This window comes from Tachypleus tridentatus, chromosome 11 (assembly GCF_004210375.1).
Source record: "Tachypleus tridentatus isolate NWPU-2018 chromosome 11, ASM421037v1, whole genome shotgun sequence".
In the NCBI taxonomy this organism is placed as follows: Eukaryota; Metazoa; Arthropoda; class Merostomata; order Xiphosura; family Limulidae; genus Tachypleus; species Tachypleus tridentatus.
Window position 1 is genome coordinate 31532404 of NC_134835.1, and position 19278 is coordinate 31551681.

The window sequence follows — 19278 nt, forward strand, 5'->3', positions numbered from 1 at the left end:
AAAGAGGGTTCGTCTGAGAGAGAGAAATTAGCAGAAAAAGATTTCTAATAAAGAGAAAGTGGTTGACTCTTACCTTGAACAGTGGCTTACAAAGGCTAGTTTTCACGTTTCGCTACATTTCGAATCACTAGTGTATCCACACTACACCTTAGCTTTGTGGGTTTTTTTTTTAATCAATAAATCATATGTCAGCCACTTTATCAGCTGGAGAGAATGGTTGTCAGTTTTCATCATGGCAGACTTTGTGTATCTGACAGGTCTGTTTTTAAGTGTAGGCAGGTGTTTTTATAGAAGCAAAAATCCTATTTTTGTTTCGGAATTAGTGTGCACTTAGTTGTTTTTAAATCAATATGTACTTAGCTGTGTTAGAATCTGGGTGTGCTTAGTTGTTTTAGAGCTAGTGTGTACTTAGTTGTTTTAAAACTAATGTGTACTTAGCTGTTTTAAAACTAATGTGTACTTAGCTGTTTTAAAACTATTGTGTACTTAGTTGTTTTAGAACTAGTGTGTACATAGTTGTTTAAGAATTAGCGTGTACTTAGTTGTTCAAGAATTAGCGTGTACTTATGTGGTTGCGTAAATTATCATTTGTTTTACTTGACGTTCTTTCTGTGCTACGCAAACAGTCCCGTCAACCCATTCTGCTACGCAATGGCTACTAAACAGTTCAAAAAAGCATTTTATCGTATCCTTAACTATGGTTAAATCTATAAGGTTGTTTTATAGCAACAGTTTAAGAAAAACGAACTTTAATTAAAAAAAACTATCAAATACATTTATTTCGTTAAGAAATCTATTGAAACAAATGAGAGCAACTGAGATAAGAAATATTTTAAAGTGTGTCTCTTAATCAAAACTCTACTCACGTTGAGAGCATAAGAATTTTTCAAAAAATGTAAATTAAATGTAACGTAATGAGGTTTAATATTCGAAATACAAAATCAAAATATAATTTGAATGGTATAAAAATGAAGAATAATTGAAGTTATGTTTCGTAAGTTTTACTATATGCAAAGTGTGGGTATTATTCAGCTCTGCCTTTAAAGATTACGTAACACTGCATCACACATAAATAAATAGATCGTTACAATGGTGGCTTCGTCTTGCAACACATACAGTGGAGAAAAGAAAACCAGCTGTGCAAACTAATGATGCTGAAAATCATGTTAACTGCACTTTTTATCAGGTTACTCCTCATTTTTCTATTGCTGATTCAAAATTAGATTTCAGATCTACATTTTGTCTCTCATGAGTCACTAATCAATAGGCCTTTAACTTCAGATCTGTATTTTGTCTCTCATGAGTCATTAATCAATAGGCCTTTAACTTCAGATCTGTATTTTGTCTCTCATGAGTCACTACTCAAAAGGCCTTTAACTTCAAATCTGTATTTTGTCTCTCATGAGTCACTACTCAAAAGGCCTTAAATGTAATACCACAACTCGTCAGATGGGCCGGACGACGAAAGATTCTCCTCAATATATATATATATATGTACAGAATAATAGTTAAAATTTTGCTACCGATGCATTATAAACAAATAGGCCTAAAATTTGTAATAGCGTCTTCAGTTAATGTTTTTTTTTTACATCTCAAATACTTAGGCTTAATATTTTTTTAATGCTTCGCCATCTATCGGCGTTCAAGCTGTAATACAAACGCTTTTCCGCCAGAGTAACGTCATAAACTAAGAAAAACATGTTTATATTTATTTTGTTTTCTCATTTCAGCTTCAAGCCCTCCAGGGATTGAAGGAAACAACATAGAAAAGTAAGGATACCTAAACATTAATTATGTGGTCAGCCTCGCCTTTATCAACTACTGCTCGTGGAGATCTCAACGAAACGTTTAGAAACTTGGATATGTGGGAAACGACAACAGCCCAAAGTTCTGAATTGATTAGAAATTACAATCAACAACTGTTAAAGGCTAAGATTGGCATTAACTTTAACATCTTCAATAATTCTTACGAAACTACTTTGTTAAACTACACTCTTAAAAATGAGCTACCGTTATATTCAAATTCTAGCAATGAGACGTCTTTGCCAGTTGGTATTTCCACATCGCCTTATACTCTATGGCTAACTATTGTTATTGCCGTTTCTATCGGACTTTGTATCATCCTGACTTTAGGTGGAAATATATTAGTGCTTCTGGCGTTTGTTGCTGAGCGAACTATTCGCCAGCCTAGCAATTACTTTATTGTATCGCTGGCTGTTTCCGATCTTCTAATTGGTGTAGTATCGATGCCCTTTTATGCTGTGTACGTTCTTGTTGGACGCTGGGACCTTGGGCCCATCCCTTGTGACTTATGGCTAGCGACTGACCACACTGTGTGTCTGGTGTCCATCTACACCGTCCTCTTAATCACCATTGATCGCTACTGCTCTGTAAAGATCGCAGCGAAGTATCGCGGCTGGCGAACTAGAGAAAAAGTCATATGGATGGTAGCTATAACTTGGATTATTCCTTTTCTTGTATTTTTTATCAGTATTATGGGATGGGAACACTTTATCGGCTACAGAGACCTCGAACCTGGTGAGTGCGCTGTACAGTTCTTAAAAGATCCAGTTTTCAATACCTCCTTGATAATAGGATACTTTTACGTAACCATGGTAGTCCTTTTTGTACTCTATACGGGAATATACAAGACAGCTAGTGATATGCAGAAGAAGTCTGCCGCTAAACAAAAAAAATTACAGACACTGGTTGCACTAAGTAGTCTTTCGAAAGGAAGTTCTAGCACAGTAAATACGTCTAAAGATCAGTCCACTCTCGCAACAAATCAAGAGAAAGGAAACAGAGTTTCTAAAGCGAACAACAACCACGACCAGGGAAATCAAGTGGCTTTAGGCGGTGCGGACGGAGAAGAAGGCTACTGCAGCAGCCCAGCGTTTGACTCTGACGACGACAGCTGTGAAAAGTCAAACAAACGGTTCCGACACAAGAAACGTAAGGCAAAACATCATCCGAAACCCGAGCGTATGCCAAAGACGGCTGTCCACGGTAACGTCACTATTAAACCACAAGTTGTGGACAAAAGAGCCTTAAAGCTTGACCTTCCAGTTGAGACTTCTAAGAATAAAACTTACACTAGGGGTGAACTAGATGATAATACATCTGCTTCGAATACTCCAAATGAAGACTCGGTTGAAAAGAAAACTAAGAATCAGATGTCGCCTAATTCAAATGAAACAAAAAACCTAAAGCAGTCAAACGAATCTCCATCTGCAGAAGTTTCAAATAAAAATTCGTCTACCAGCGACAAAGCAGTCAACACTGACCCCGTGGTGTTGTTAAATGAAGCTTTAACTTTCCCATTTCGGAAGAAAAATAATTTGATTGGATTACGAGTAGAACGTGTCTCTGAAACACAGACTATAACACGTATCGCCAAGAAAGAAGAACTTCAACCAATTATTGATTACGATCAGACGAACGCTACTTCCAATTCGTCATTCAAAGATTATTCCACAATGAAGACAAGGAAAGCCTTCGTCAAGACTCTGGGACAGAAAATGAAGAAGACAAGAAGAAAATCAACCGAAAGAAGACAAAAATCAAAATCCGAAAATAGGGCGAGAAAGGCGCTTCGAACCATTTCTTTTATTTTAGGAGCATTTGTTCTTTGTTGGACCCCGTACCACATTTGTGCTTTGGTAGAAGGGTTCTGTTCCAATCCAAGTGGTTGCGTAAATTATCATTTGTTTTACTTGACGTACTTTCTGTGCTACGCAAACAGTCCCGTCAACCCATTCTGCTACGCAATGGCTAATCAGCAGTTCAAAAAAGCATTTTATCGTATCCTTAAAGGAGATTTTCACAGAACGTAATATAACTTCCGAAGTCGATAACGTATTTTAGTTAGGCTAGACAGTGTGTTGCTTACGTGAAGTTACGTTCGCTATAATGTGTTCTAATATGTCATCAGTTAATAAATATTCAGAAATGTTTCTTATTCATCAAAAGTGTCATTTACGTGAGGAGAAAAAGTGAATAATTTGGCCTTAATTATTACAGACTCAAGAAATTGGCCCTACAGTTTAGGTGAGCCAATCAGTAACCACTTCATACTTCATTGTGAGGTTGAATACCAGAAAAACTAAGAAGCGTGTGTTATATTTAAAAAAATGTTACGATTTCAATCAGACATTTGTGATGTCTCGCGCGGCCTGATGGTTCGACTCGCAATCCACGCTCTTTTAGCAGTGGGGACGTTATATTGTGACGATTAATCTCATTATTCGTTGGTAAGGAATAGTTATGGAGTGGGGATTTCTGCTGATTAGTTTCATTCCTTCTAGTCTTCGAAATTGGGGGTGGTTAGCACAGATGATGCCCGAGTAGTTTTGAGTGACGGAAATGTGTAGTGTATATTTATTTCTAATGAGAATACAAGGACAATTCCTGAAATTCCTCAGTCTTTTTTTATTATAAAGCAGCTGTATTAACCAGCTTTATAGCTTTTAAAACAAACACTGAGGGGTTAAAAACATCTGATTCGATAAGTCAACAAAGGCTATAAACAGGAATGTATATATATTACGATATGTGGAATTTTACATGAAAACTGGAGCTAAGGGGAACATACTCAAGCAACAAAGCTGAAAGTACCACGCTGGAGAAGTTGCTAACCCCGGACATAATGCACACTGTCATTCTTCAAAATAGAAAAACTCGTCGTGCACGTGACCGTTAGTAAACAGTCCAATTAGCGTCGTCTATTAATTTTCAATCGGACGCAGCATTCCAGAGTTGTTGTTTTTTGTTTTTTTTAAATTACCAGTTACACAAATTTACTTTACTTAGTTATTCACAAGTATTATGTGTTGTTGTTGTTTTTCACAATAAGTACCACAAATCAAAGGAAATCGAAACTAATAATCGCTGCTCGACATTGTGAGAACAGCAAACAATTTTTTCATACGTCATTCAGGAACGTTACTCATATTTATGAAACATGTTTTCCCTTTCGTTTCCAAGTGAAATACATCATCGGTACTGTTGAGTAATTGTTTATTTTGGAAGGTTATAAAAATACAAAAAAGGATATATATATATATGTCTGTGTTTTTTTCTTTTCACAGTGGAAAATAAGTGGGGAAAACAAGTTACAGACCATAATAATATAAATATATTATATCCTTAGGGCTACTCTATTCGGATACCTTGTCATGGTATATCTCTTTAAGATAAAAGATGATGTTACCCATGTGAAAACGGGTTTGTTTTTTGTAACTTATAATATTTCTTGCTGTAACTTATTGATTGTAGGAGTTATATTCCAACCAAAGGTCACATTCATTCACTGTTAAAACTAATTTTTCAGATTGTAAACAGATGTAATTCATGCATGCTTGTAATTATTTGTATAAAAGCTAAGTTAAATATCGTAGTTCAGAATAACGTTGATAATTTGTTGTGGTTTTTTTTTACACTGATAAAACTGTTTGTTACCTAGTAACAGTGTAATAACTTTCTGTGCTAACCAGTGTAATATTGATAGTAGCAAAGTCAGGGTGTATGAATGTGCGTTCTGTGCCAGTGTATTATTTTTCCTCTAGTTATATTCATCCAAAGATGAATTTAATTTACCTTTGTATAAATATTTACATGTGAAGAGAATTAGGTACGATGTTTACTTAGCGTACGTGATTGTCATACTTTTCAAAGAATAGCCTGAGGTTTTAATAAAACGCGAATGTCCGACTGTTTTCTGGACTTTAACGTCAATGTTGTGGATCGGTTGCTTTGAATTTGTCGTCGTTTATTTAGAGAAACGAACGAAACTTGACTCGGATATGTGAATGCTGAAGTCTCGTAAAACTGTTTCTTTGTTGTTGTTACAACTGTAACTTGACACCAAATGCAAGTGATGTGAAAGGAATGTCCAAGGTGAAGACTTGTTTTTTTCTGTTTATTGGATATTCTTGTAGATTCACCGCGTGCGAAACGACAGCGTTGTGAGAGGAGGAAAGGACACGTACAAGGTAGGTAGATTCGGATCTCTGATTTCCCAAACGTGTGCTGTGACGGTGGAATTCACGTGGATGTCGAAAATCCGAAGGAAATGTTGAATGATTTTCTGTGTTTGTTTGTTTTTTTACAATAGTTTTTCTTACGTCAACGCCTTCGACTAAAATTGACCTGATAAGCCTACTAGCCTCTGGATAGGAATGCACGTCGGCAACCAGTTGTGGCAGATGATAAACCGTTTTAGCATATAAGTATTTTATGTTGGTTAGTATATTACGTTAGCCTTTAGATAAATAAGTATCGACAACCAGTCTGGCTCGAAAGAAATAACAGATCAAAATTTTGTTAAGCTGGCTAATAACTTGTATTATCCTTTAACAATAATTGCATATTGTCAGTCACACTTGGTAGAGACGAGGAGTGATGGGGCTTTAAAAATATTCCATCGGTTGCTATATAGTCCCACTATTGAGCGGTGAAGACATATTGTCAATAATTTTGGTTATAGTTTCTGAATGATGCGCTGTTCCTTGTTATAAGTCCGTTTATGTTTTATTGACGTACTAAATTATTTTATTTTGTAAAATACTTATTTTATTTCTGCTCCTCGGGACAAAATACACTTACTCTATAATAGATTAACGTTACATCTGCGATATTTGGTTACCCAGTAACGAAATATTATTTTTCTCTTACGTAATGTATTTAACTGATAAGAGAACTATCTTCCTCTTATATAATGTCCTTATTTAATAACGAAAACCTAGATGTCCAGCAGATACACGTTAATTTCTCTTACATAATATGTTTATCTAACAACCATACGTGGTTATCTAGTAACGGCACATAATTTTTTGTTAAAGTGATATTATATAATATAGTGAAACCTGGATTTTACGTCTCACGGAATGACGAGTTTTTTGTTATTTAGTTAAGATATATCCAGATATTAAGTGTCACGTAACGTATCGTATTTGTCCAATAACAAAACAGAACGTAGGCATCCCTTAAAGAAATCAGATTACCTAGTAAAGGGATGTGATGAACGTGTCACGAATTATTGTAACCACTAGATTCTGTTCATACAAAACTAGTAAGAATAGTTTTTTTTATAGAGCTCTATATCAGTTGTGACTATGAATAATGCCACTGAAGTGAAAGTAAAACATTTAAGATTTTTAACGGGATAAAGCAGCTAAGTTAAACTTTTTTTTACCATTAGTAAAAATAACTAACGTCAGTTGTTAATTGACAAGCAATCTGATGTTCGTAAATCAATTGTCACTTAATCAATTAGAAGAGTATCAAATTCCTATAAATAAATAAATAATCAGGTACACACATACCTGATAGTAATAGCGTAAAAACGCATGGAATTAAATACATTTTGTAGGCTTAAGAGATATTGTAACACATGTATACTGAGTCACTGAGCCGATAATGTGTAGGTATCTAGCTTGTTGTTCCCGAGCTCCTCACCTTGTCATTGTGACGTTAAGAAATGAGTTTTAACGAGAATTATGATGATAAATATCATAATATAAATACCAAAACACCACTAACATTGAAGATACCCAACTGACAACCCAAACCTGAATGGTCATAGACACATTTTTCATGACTTACATGTCACTTATAATTATAAATAATTATTATTAATTGTGTTTTTATTGAAAATTTGAAACATCTCTCCTCGGAGAATTAATTTCTTAGTTATAAGGAGGTTTCTGACATTGAGGAAAATTTTATGTTCTATTTTGAAAGAGTGGAACTAGGAGAAACAGAAGAATCACGTGACGGTAAGATAATTGTTAATAATACATGATTTATTCTGTTCTTCATTATATATTTTCCTCACACTAATGGTTAGATAATCCCTAGATGTTCGAGGCTTTTAAGACCACAACAATATTACTGGTGCACAATAATTACTGCAAACGAGTTTCAAATGCCTATTAGAAACACGTGTAAGAATGAAATAGACATAGGTTTAGATATACTGAAATATTAGTCTGTTAACATTTAGAAAAAACACATTTTAACAAAGAAACAAAACAATAAAAAACCTAGAGAATTCGGAATAATTAATCCAAAAATGTTTCTAAGAAATATGGTGATTTTTTTTTAAAAATTAAATTGCTCGAGCATTGTATGATAAAAATATCTGACAAAAAATTCTTACCAGAGCGTGTTTTGGTTAAAGTTCATAGTCAACACGTGGACTTTTTTTATACTGATTACAGAAACAATTACATTTTATTGAAACAAATACACCTGCGTGTGTCTGCAAAAGAAGATGTCGTAATGACATATACATGCAACAAATTCGATGACGTGATTTCAAAGGTACTCGACTCGTAATTTGAGGGTCGCGGGTTCGAATCCCTGTCGCACCAAACATGCTCGCCCTTTCAGGCGTGGGAGTGTTATAATGTGACGGTCAATCTCACTATTCATTGGTAAAAGAGTAGCCCAGGAGTTAGCAGTGAGTGGTGATGACTATTTGCCTTCCCTCTAATTTTACACTGCAAAATTAGGGACGGCTAGCGCAGATAGCCCTCATGTAGCTTTGCGCTAAATTCCAAAGAAACCAAAATCCAAATATGACGATTAAGAAGTTAATAAACATTTATATATGAATACTCTAGAGGTTGCTTATTGAAAGTGAATTTTATAAATAGAAATAGTGTAATAATCTATAGTATATAAACCGAAATATGATTACTTAACATCAAAACATCACTTTCCAGTTAAGAAGGCTGTGGTAAAGCAAGCGAAAAGGTAATTAAAATAGACTTTCTTCGGTAAGGTACTGTGACATTGTTGTTCCGTCCACTTGGGGCTCCTGTTAACGTCACAGTATCTTTTTCGTGAGTAAGTCGATTATTTTATAAAGTTTGGACATTTTCATTTACTAAGAAGTTTGTAATAGTTATAGTTTTCAATGAGGGTAAACGATTAATAGGTTGTGTTTTATTTCGGGTTCTTCTTTTCAGATTCGGACGTATATCAAGGTGGTTAGCTCGTACTGTGCACCAGGCGATGGTTGATAAAAAAATTTCTCCTCGCCTGTGTTGTGTCTAAAGCATTTTTAATGAATACGTGGTCTACGATTTAGATTTAACAAAATATTACGTGGCCCAGCATGGCCAGGTGGTTGGGGCGCTCGACTCGCAATCTGAAAGTTACAGGTTTGAATCCTTACAACGCCAAACATGTTCGCCCTTACAGCCGTGAGGGCGTTATGATGTTATGGTCAATCCCACTATTCGTTTGCAAAACAGTAGCCCAAGCGTTGGCGATGGGTGGTGATGACTAGCCACCACTTCTCTAGCCTTACACTGCAAAATTATGGACGGCTAGCGCAGATAGCTCACGTGTAGCTTTGCGCGAAATTCAAAACAAAGGAAACCAAAATAATACGATATAAATGTTGTTTCTGGTTTAGAAAATAAAGATTAAAAATAGTTGCTAGAATGTTCTTTAACAAAATTAATGTATATTGACCCTTGACTTCTGAATAGAAAATCGGGGCGGAAATAGTTAGACCTGGACAACGTTTAGGCGCTGTTTTGATTGACGAAGCATAATATTTACAGTAGAAATAAAAAAAAAATGAGAAATTAATAAATAAAACTGAAGAACATAACGCATTAATTCTTTTCACAAATTAAGAGATGATGTTTTCCTGGGTTTGATACTCATAGTAGACCGGGTAGCTCATTGTGTAGCTTTTTCACCAAGAACAAATAAAATCCTTTATGATTTTATTTCTGATGCGAGGGTTTTAAATAAACAGGTTAAGTAGCCAGAAAAAAATAAAATTTAATTGTAAATTTTACCCTATGCATTATGTAAACTGATCAGAACAAATTTTTAATATTTAACACTAACTGTTACTTTTTGAATTATATTAGCTGGTGATAAAAAACTCTTATTATTTAACAGTAAATTTGTCCATCTTTTTGAATTTACGCTCTAGAAATGGATAGGAAAACAAATACTCGTAGACGTTTACAAACTTAATCTGAAAAAGTTCATTTTTCACATAAATGATAAATTAATGCTAACAATTCAGGGTGGATACAAGGAATATGTTTTTATTTCAATCTCAAAACATTCGTACTTTTGGAGAAAATAAAAAGGTCTGTGGGTATTTTTTTACATCGTGGTAAGATAGAGATAATTAGATTTGTAGGCTTCAGTTCGTTCGGAGCTAGTTTTTTTCTCTCTTTCTACTTTCAGGGTGTCTTGTGGTTGAAGATTCCCTAAACGTTGCGGTGTAATCGATCAGAACTTGATTCTGTTTCACTACCGAAATATTGGTGTAATCAGCATCGTAATAACTAAGCTTTTCTGTTTCCCAACTGCTTACGACAAATATTGAAATTGGCATAAACATGCACGCGGGTAACCAGTGACGTCTTCAAAACACGGGTAGTTTTATTCAAACTAAATGTATGCATATTTAGTAAGCGAATTTCGTAAAAAAACAACAACACACATTGAATTCATAATAATGGAACAAAATTTGGATCGCAGTAAAAATTATTATTTTGTACTTGTTTTTGCAATAATTTTATCTTAGGTTTTTATCGTGCATACCATACACGTAAGAAAATTTCTTTTTCTCAAAATAGGTTTCACAGCGATAGTGAACTAACCAATAGTATATTTAGAAAACAACACCAAAACCCGATCATTGGTTTTCAAATAAAACTTATAACCAATAATATGGGGAAAAAAGAAAGTGTCATGAAATACGTTAAAATACGAGTTCCCATTTTTCCTTGAATGTGAAAGATACTGATGTGAAAACTGTTAAAAGAAATTTAGTTCGTTAAAATATTCAAGTTAGTTATCACCATTAGATTCCATCTAGGCCCGCAATCGCTTGCGGATTCTTTAACAAGTATTTAAGTGAGTAGGTTGTTAGCCCACTGCACCGAGCCGTCCCTAATTTAGCACTGTAAGACTAGAGAGAAGGCAGCTAGTCATCACCATCCACCGCCAACTCTTGGGCTACTCTTTTACCAACGAATAATGGGATTGAACGTCACATTATAACGTCCTCACGGCTGGGAGGGCGAGCATGTTTGGCGCGACGCGGGCGCGAACCCGCGACCCTTAGATTACGAATCGCACGCCTTAACACGCTTGGCCATGCCAGGCCTTATTCGAAGCTAGAAAGATAAACACATATTCTAACATAGAAAAACGTGTATATGTTACACGTGCCAGTGGAAAAGGTTCCAAATGTCGTCATTTCCTGTGTTGTTTTTTTTCTAATTGAATAATAAAAAAGTCACATGATAACTTATCATTTTTAAAGGTAGTTAATATCAAAGCATGCCAGGCGGTTAGGGGCGCTCGACTCGTAATCTGAAGGTTACAGGTTTGAATCCCTGTGACGCCAAACATCTTCGCCCTTTCAGTCGTTGGAGCGTTAGAATGTCACGGAAAATCCCGTTATTCTTTTGTAAAACAGTAGCCCAAGAGTTGGCGGTGGGTGGTGATGACGAGCTGCCTTCCTTCCCTCTAGTCTTACACTGTTGAATTAGGGACGGCTAACGCAGATATCCCTCGTGTAGCTTTTCGAAATTCAAACCAAACCATTATCAAAGTATTTATTAATTTTCTTATTCCGTTATGTTTTTGTTGTTGGTTTATTTGCACCATATCTATCTACATTCTACGCTATTTAGTTTATGTTTATTAATATGTGAAATGTTATTTATTCACTTAAATACGTTTATCAAAAATATGGCGTTACTCTGCTTAAAATGAGGAATATTAGAGTTACATGATTTAATTCATGAACACCTTGTATATTTAAGAAACGATAGATGAAAAGTTGATTTAATCCGGAGTTTAATTTCCTTTAGTGGACCATGCGCAGTTGGCAGTTTGCGCATAGCTTTGCATTAAAACAAGAAACAAACGAACAAACTGAATGAAACATTTTCTCACGCCTGTTCACCAATGTTGCTGCTACTTTTAAAAAGGTTATATTCAGATAGTTGTCTTTACTGTTTAGTTTCTCTAAGTGTTCCGTCTCTATCCTTATAAAACCTTGACTGATGAATTGGTCATACCTACCCATAAGGCTTAATCTCACCACACTAAGGCAGATCTTTGTTTATAAGTAATAACATCTTATTTTTACAATCCCTGCAATGCTTGCTATAGTCATATGATATGTAGCCTTTACCAAATAAACTTTAAAACAGCTCAAGTGTTGATTTGTTTGTGTTTTTTTAATTTCGCGCAAAGCTACACGAGGGCTTCCTGCGCAAGCCGTCCCTAATTTAGCAGTGTAAGACTAGAGGGAAGGAAGCTAGTAATCACCACACACCGCCAACTCTTGGGCTACTCTTTTACCAGCGAATAGTGGGATTGATTATCACATTATAACGGCCCCATGGTTGAAAGGGCGAGCATGTTTGGTGCGACGGGTAATAAGTGTTGAAGCGTCAGGGTTTTACTTGGGTCAACTCTAATAAATTGTCGACCCCAATTGTACCTGCTTTCATCTGTATCCTGTTTTAATCTATTATACTTTAACTATTGTCTCCCTGTGGAATTACAACGCTAAAATCGTAGGTTCGATTCCTCTAGATGGACGCAACAGATAACCCAAAGTAGCTTTGTCCTAAAACAAACAAACTTTACCTACTTCCAAAATTTATGGCTTAAGAGTTTCAAATAACCTTTATCATTTATAAGAATGTTCGGAAGGCTTATTTAATTAAAATATCCAGAAGAAAATTGATATCGAAAAAAAACAATTACTTATATATATATTTGTTTATTTATCAAGAAATAAATCATCACTACAAAACTACTTATAAAAGTGAATTTACATTCATACAAAGAAAAACAGAATTACATCTGGAACTGCTCCCTAAACGTTCCAAGACGGGTCACACTTCCTGGTTTCGAATTGTCTGCACTATTACCGTGGTTTATTAGGGTCTTTAGAATCTGTTTGAGAGACAATTTGGTTAATTTTACTGCTTAGTTAGTTTACTGAGTTGGAAAAAAAGTACAATAACATTTTAATTCATTTGAAGATATGGGGCTCTTCTGTCTGGGGAATCTTCTCCCAACTGTTGTTTCATCTTTAAATTGCTCGTTAACGTAAAAAAACCAACAACAACAACAACCAGAAAACATTTCAAATGGTTTAAACTAAAAATCTGTATGATTATCTATTTGGATCTGTTGATTTTTACATATTACTCCCCGTCTTAATGTAGTAATTAATAGTTCTGGTTTGTGTATATGTAAATCAAATATGCTTTAGACAGTTTACGTACGTAGAATGTTAATTGAATGTGCTTGTTTTGTCTATTCTTGTGAAATGTAATTTTACTTTGTTAGAAACTGTACTAGCTTTTAATAAAGCTTTCAAAAAATTAATCAAATTGTTTGTCATCCAGTTAATATAGTATCAAACCTACAGTACCAAGTAGTATCTCAATACCAATTAGTACAGTAAAGATACCAACTGTATCTCAAGACGGCTGGTGTGAGTATTAAACTGTTTATTAAAATAAAGTATAGAACAACGTTTTGACCTTTTTTGTTAACCTGAAGATGACCTAAGAAAGTATAAACATTGTTCTGTACTTTATTTTAATAAAAGATTTAATAGCTATACCAGCCGTCTTGAGATACATTTTTACTTCAAGTGAGCTTCTCCTAATCACGAATTTCATGAATTTTACGCCATTTATTTTAACTCTAGAATATTTTACACTAACAAGTTCATGAATTTTACGTCATTTATTTAAAGCTTAAAATATTTTACAGTACCAAGTTCATGAATATTACGTCATTTATTTAAAACTTAAAATGTTTTACAGTACAAGTTTATTAATTTTACCTCATTTATTTAAATCTTAAAATATTTTACAGTACAATTTCATGTACTGTACGTCATTTATTTAAAACTTAAAATATTTTACAGTACCAAGTTCATGAACTGTATGCCATTTATTTAAAGCACAAAATATTTTGCAGAGCCAACTTCTCCCGGATGCCCAGGTGGATAAGGCACTTAACTCCTACTCCGAGGGTCACGGGTTCGAATCCCGGTCATACCAAACATGCTCGCCCTTTCAGCCCTGAGGGCGTTATAATGTAATGGTCACTCCCACTATTTGTTGGTAAAAGAGTAGCCCAAGAGTTGGCGGTGGGTGGTGATGACTATCTGCCTTCCCTCTAGTCTTACACTGCTAAATTAGGGACGGCTAAAGCAGATAGCCCTCGAGTAGCTTTGCGCGAAATTCAAACAAAATTACTGATATAAATTCTTTAACCTTTTATAATAAAAAAAATGAGTTGTTTGTACTTCATGTGATCATTTCCAATACAATTTGATTATAATTAAATAGGCACATCACGATACAATTTCATTATAATTGGTAAAAGAAGTTACCTGTAATACAACTTTATTTTCATTGGTCAAAAAATCGCTTGTGACACAATTTTATTATAATTGGTAAGCAATGTTTTGTTTTTGAGTTTCACGAAAAGCTACACGAGATCTACACTAGACTAATTCAGTAGTGAAAGACTAGAAGGAAGACAGCTAGTTATCACCACCTACATCAGCTTTCACCAACAAATAGTGGGACTAACTGTAATATTACAACGCCACCACGGCTGAAAGGGCGAGCATGCTTGTGTGAGGAAAAATTATTTTTGATACATGCAATTATCATAAGGCATATTGTCATTTGAGTTTGTTTAGTTGTTAGTTTGTTTTTACAAAATGGCGGTATCACGAGCAGTGCAATGATTTTTTGCTTTTGTATTATCACAATTTATCTTTTAATTTTAGATCTCGTGTAGCTTTGCAAGACATTCGAAACAATACAAACAAAACTCTCCTTACCAGTTATAATAAAATTGTGTCACAAGTAATACTTTGACCAATGAAAATAAAGTTGTATTATAGGTGACTTCATAACCTGAGGCCTGCCATGGCCAAGTGTGTTAAGGTGTTCGACTCATAACTCGAGGGTCGCGGATTCGAATCCCGGTCGCACCAAACATGCTCGCCCTCCCAGCCGTTGGGGCGTTATAATGTGACGATCAATCCCACTATTCGTTGATAAAAGAGTAGCCCAAGATTTGGCGGTGGGTGGTGATGACTAGCTGCCTTCCCTCTAGTCGTACACTGCTAAATTAGGGACGGCTAGCGCAGATAGCCCTCGCGAAATTCAAACAAACAAAACTTAACCTATGATACAGAAGTTGTATCACAGATAATGTTGCTATTTAATTATAGTTAAACTGTATTGGAAACGGCACATAATGTATTAAAAATATAAACAACTGTTTTTTTTTATTATAAAGGGGTAAATAATTTATATCAGTAATTAACTGGAGGTACAAAAACTTCTAATTTCTTCATTTTGAATTTGAAGACAAATTCTTGGCGTTGGTCAAATGAAAAAATGGAACTAGATGGTATGAAAATTAGATGCAATTCAACATAAATACCAGAATCATTAAGATTTAGTTGTACATTGTTTAATTGTGTTTTCCAATATTTATTGAAAATGTTTTCCTAGATATAAGCATATGTATTGGTTCAGTAAATTATAGTAATCATTTAACGTATTTTTTTTTCTGTAATTGCTCCTGGCCAAATTTAATGAAATATTGTGAAAAGCCACCTCAAGGCTGCTGTTGGAATTAATTAAAACTTACTCTTGTGATGTTAAGTACTATTCGTGTTTTAATATAGAGGGCAGCCATTCATGCATAATTATAATATACAGAGTAGCGTAACATAATTTACTGGGTGATTAGGATACTTTCTGTATACCATTACGCAGAACTATTTCCTTCATAAAATAATTAAAAATGAAAGTTACCGTTCTGAAAATAAAAAACCAATCTTAAACCTGACAGAAAATAATTGAGTAACACTAGCACTTGCATAAACATTTTCAAGCCTGAGGTTAATGCAACTGAGTAAATGAAACGTTTTTATAAAACGTCGTATCTACCAATCAAATACTGCGTTACGGAACGTTTTGTCTTATTTATAATAAAAACTTTTTTCTCATGAAAATTTTCACAAGTGGTTTTGGTATTTTCAATCTAAATAGCAAGTTATGTGACACAAAGACTAAACACCAAGGTCAAATTTCCTAGTTTTGAGCTACTTAGTATAGAGAAGACAGCCAATCAACAACATCCATGACAAAGAACTGTGTCCAAGTTACAACAAGTACCAGAAATGACTCTCACTTCTGTATCGCACTAACAGCTAAAGGTACGGATGACGCTGAACAGCATCGTAGCTGTTGTAGCTTCCTTTGTCTACGTTTGTTTCTTTGTTTTAAATTTCGCACATAGCTACACGAGGGCTATCTGCGCTAGCCGTCCCTAATTCAGCAGTGTAAAACTAGAGGGATGGCAGCTAGTCATCACCACCCACCGTCAGCTCTTGGGCTACTCTTTTACTAACAAATAGTGGGATTGACCGTCAAATTATAACGCCCCCAACGCTGAAAGGGCGAGCATATTTGGTGTGACAGGGATTAGAACCCGCAACCCTCGAATTACGTGTCGAGTGCATTAACCACCAGGCCATGTCAGGCCTCTTTGTCTTCGTAACCCGTCTTTCATCCATAGAAATGGAAGATTCTAAAATCAGTTTGCATACAAAAAGCAATAAACAAAATATACACCTTCACTTGTTTCCGTTATGGTTATCAAAAAATACTTTTAACTCTGAGTGCAGTTAAAAAAGAGAAGTTTTATACAAAAATCATTCATAAAATTAATAATAACCCGTAACTTACAATTTTAACATTCACTGTTCCCTTGTGTTTTTTAGTATGTCGTTTAACGATCGCTTAAAGTTTGTTCATTAAACTAAAAGTTGTCATAAAATAGGTGGAAGATACATTTACCTATCTAACCGTGTAAGCGAACAAGAAGAAACTGTAATCTTACAACCTCGTTCAGTGGTTCAAACCAGTAAATCTGATGTCGAAAATGGGGATTCCATATCTAATGCAGACATAGTGACAGAATGATGAACTAGAACACGGGTATCAAATGATGTGGTTAACGTATTACACATAACGTACCAGCATGATGTATTATAACAGCTTAGTAGCTACGTAAACTTGCAGGAACAAAAACATCAAAGTAGTGAAACCAATATCTAACTGATGCGAGTTTTGCTTTTTCGGCGTTTCAGGCAAACATCTTTCGTGAAACTCCGAGTATTACAGAAGATCTTCTGTAATAAATACAAATAAAAAAATATTTGTATCATATGTTACGAGATGTTGGTTTTCCCTTTGGGCTTTGCACTATTGCCAAACAGCCTGACGAACGGCGTTTGCCCGAAACTCTGATAACCTGATCGTTCAGACGTCAGTCACAATACATTTTTTTTTGGACGTGTCTATTAGTCAGGCACTTACTAGACTTTCTACTGTCCATCATGAGTTTTCACAAACATCAGTGCATGTGAAACAAACTGCAGGTAATTCATGTAATTTTTATGTATAAGTGTAATAAAAAGGTTCATAGTTATAAATAATAATAATAATAATAGAAAAACTAAACGTCAGATGGCGCATTCCATAAACCAATTCACGTTTTGGAATATTCTTTTCGTATTATACCAAGGTGAATCGATCATTACTTACAATTCGAGTCACTAGGTGGAGATAAAATGTTCACTAAAATATAAATCAAGAAAACGTTCGTTACGTTATCAGAAGGGATATTAAATAAGAAACTATGATATATCTCTTGGTTTAAGTCTAGTATGTGTGTTTGTATACTTGTATTAAACAAAGCGTCCTCGCACTCGTTAAAGTTTCGAGTCATTTGGATACTTGTACCCAACTCGAAAAACGAAAATATATAGCCCTAATTGTGAATATTATGTACACACATACAGACAAACATCAATTTAAAAAAATGAATTCATTCACTTTCTCGTGCAACAAAGTGAAAGGTATAGTTTTATAATATCCTATATACGATGCTCATATTACGAAATATCTACATAAATACAATATTACTGTCTGTTGTACGTACATATAACTACTTTGCAGAGCACAGAGGGATTTTTTGCCAAAATTCGTGTGGAGGTTCATCAGGATACAAATAAATTTTGAGTTTTTTAATTTATATGCAAAAACGGCTCGTTTGGGTTGAGAAAATATTTTACATAGAAGAGCGAACAACGTTTCAACCTTCTTCGGTCATCGTCAGGTTCACAAAGAAAGAGGTAACTGACCGGAAGCTGACCACATGTTTGAAAGGGGTTGTGTAACTGTGTGTCGAAATGTAGAGGGCGGTATTAAATGTTTGAATATATAATTTTATTTATTTTATTATATTAATATAGGTATAAAGGCGTTCCTTTATATTGGTTTAATTTGGGTTTAAGTTGTTGTATAAGTAAGGCTTCTTTAATTTTGCGTTTGTTTATGTTTGTTTCTTTATTTAGTATTTGAGTGTTTCCTATGGTTATGTTGTGTTTATTTGACTTGCAGTGTTCGAAAACGTGTAAAGGTGATTTTTTGTGTTCTTTGAATCTGGTTTCCATTTTTCTACTTGTTTCTCCAATATAGAAGTCGTGGCAGTTATCACATAGAATTTTATAAATAATGTTGGTGTGGTGTTTGTCAGTGTAGTTTTTTACATAGTATAGACCTCAGTTTTGTGCCTGGTTTATGAATAAATTTGGTATTAACTGGAATGTCATATTTTGTTACTAATTTTTGCCAAGTGTTGGTTATTTGTTTGCTGATGTCAGGAATATATAGTATACAGCAGTATATGGTTTCGTGGTTTTTTGATTCGTGAGCTGTATTTTGGAAATTTTGAGTTTTGTAGTTTTTACAAGCGTTTTGCGTTTTTTACATTTATATATACAAGGGGAGTAACTTTACATTTCCTCAAATAGACTTTCATTAATCATTATATACTGCTGCAGCTTATAATAAATATTTCTCCAAATCTCTGATAAAATACTTTACATTTATCAAAAAAAGTGTTAAGATATGTCTGCCAACGATTAGTGTCGTATTACTAATTAATACATTATCACGTAAAAACTGTGTTCAGTAGAAATGTCATTTAACTGTGTTAATTCCGTACGTACATCTACAAAGGTATAGAAAAAACGGATACAATGTAGGGAGAAAGTAAAACATTTTGCTGTAAACACGGCTTCTTTAATCAGTTTTAGACGTTTAAACAGGAAACTTTAAAACTTTGAATTTTGTTCTGATATATATCAATCTATGC

The 19278-nt window shown here is 34.5% G+C and overlaps 1 protein-coding gene across 1 annotated transcript in view; it reads left to right on the top strand.

Moving 5' to 3' along the window:
• LOC143231872 (muscarinic acetylcholine receptor gar-2-like) overlaps positions 1–13357 on the top strand; it is a 44269-nt gene extending 30912 nt beyond the window's left edge. The window contains exon 2 of the mRNA XM_076466632.1: positions 1731–13357. Coding sequence (XP_076322747.1) covers positions 1794–3833 — 2040 coding nt within the window. The 5' untranslated portion in view covers positions 1731–1793 and the 3' untranslated portion in view covers positions 3834–13357. The remainder of the gene's footprint in view (positions 1–1730) is intronic.
• The last annotated feature ends 5921 nt before the right edge of the window (positions 13358–19278 follow it).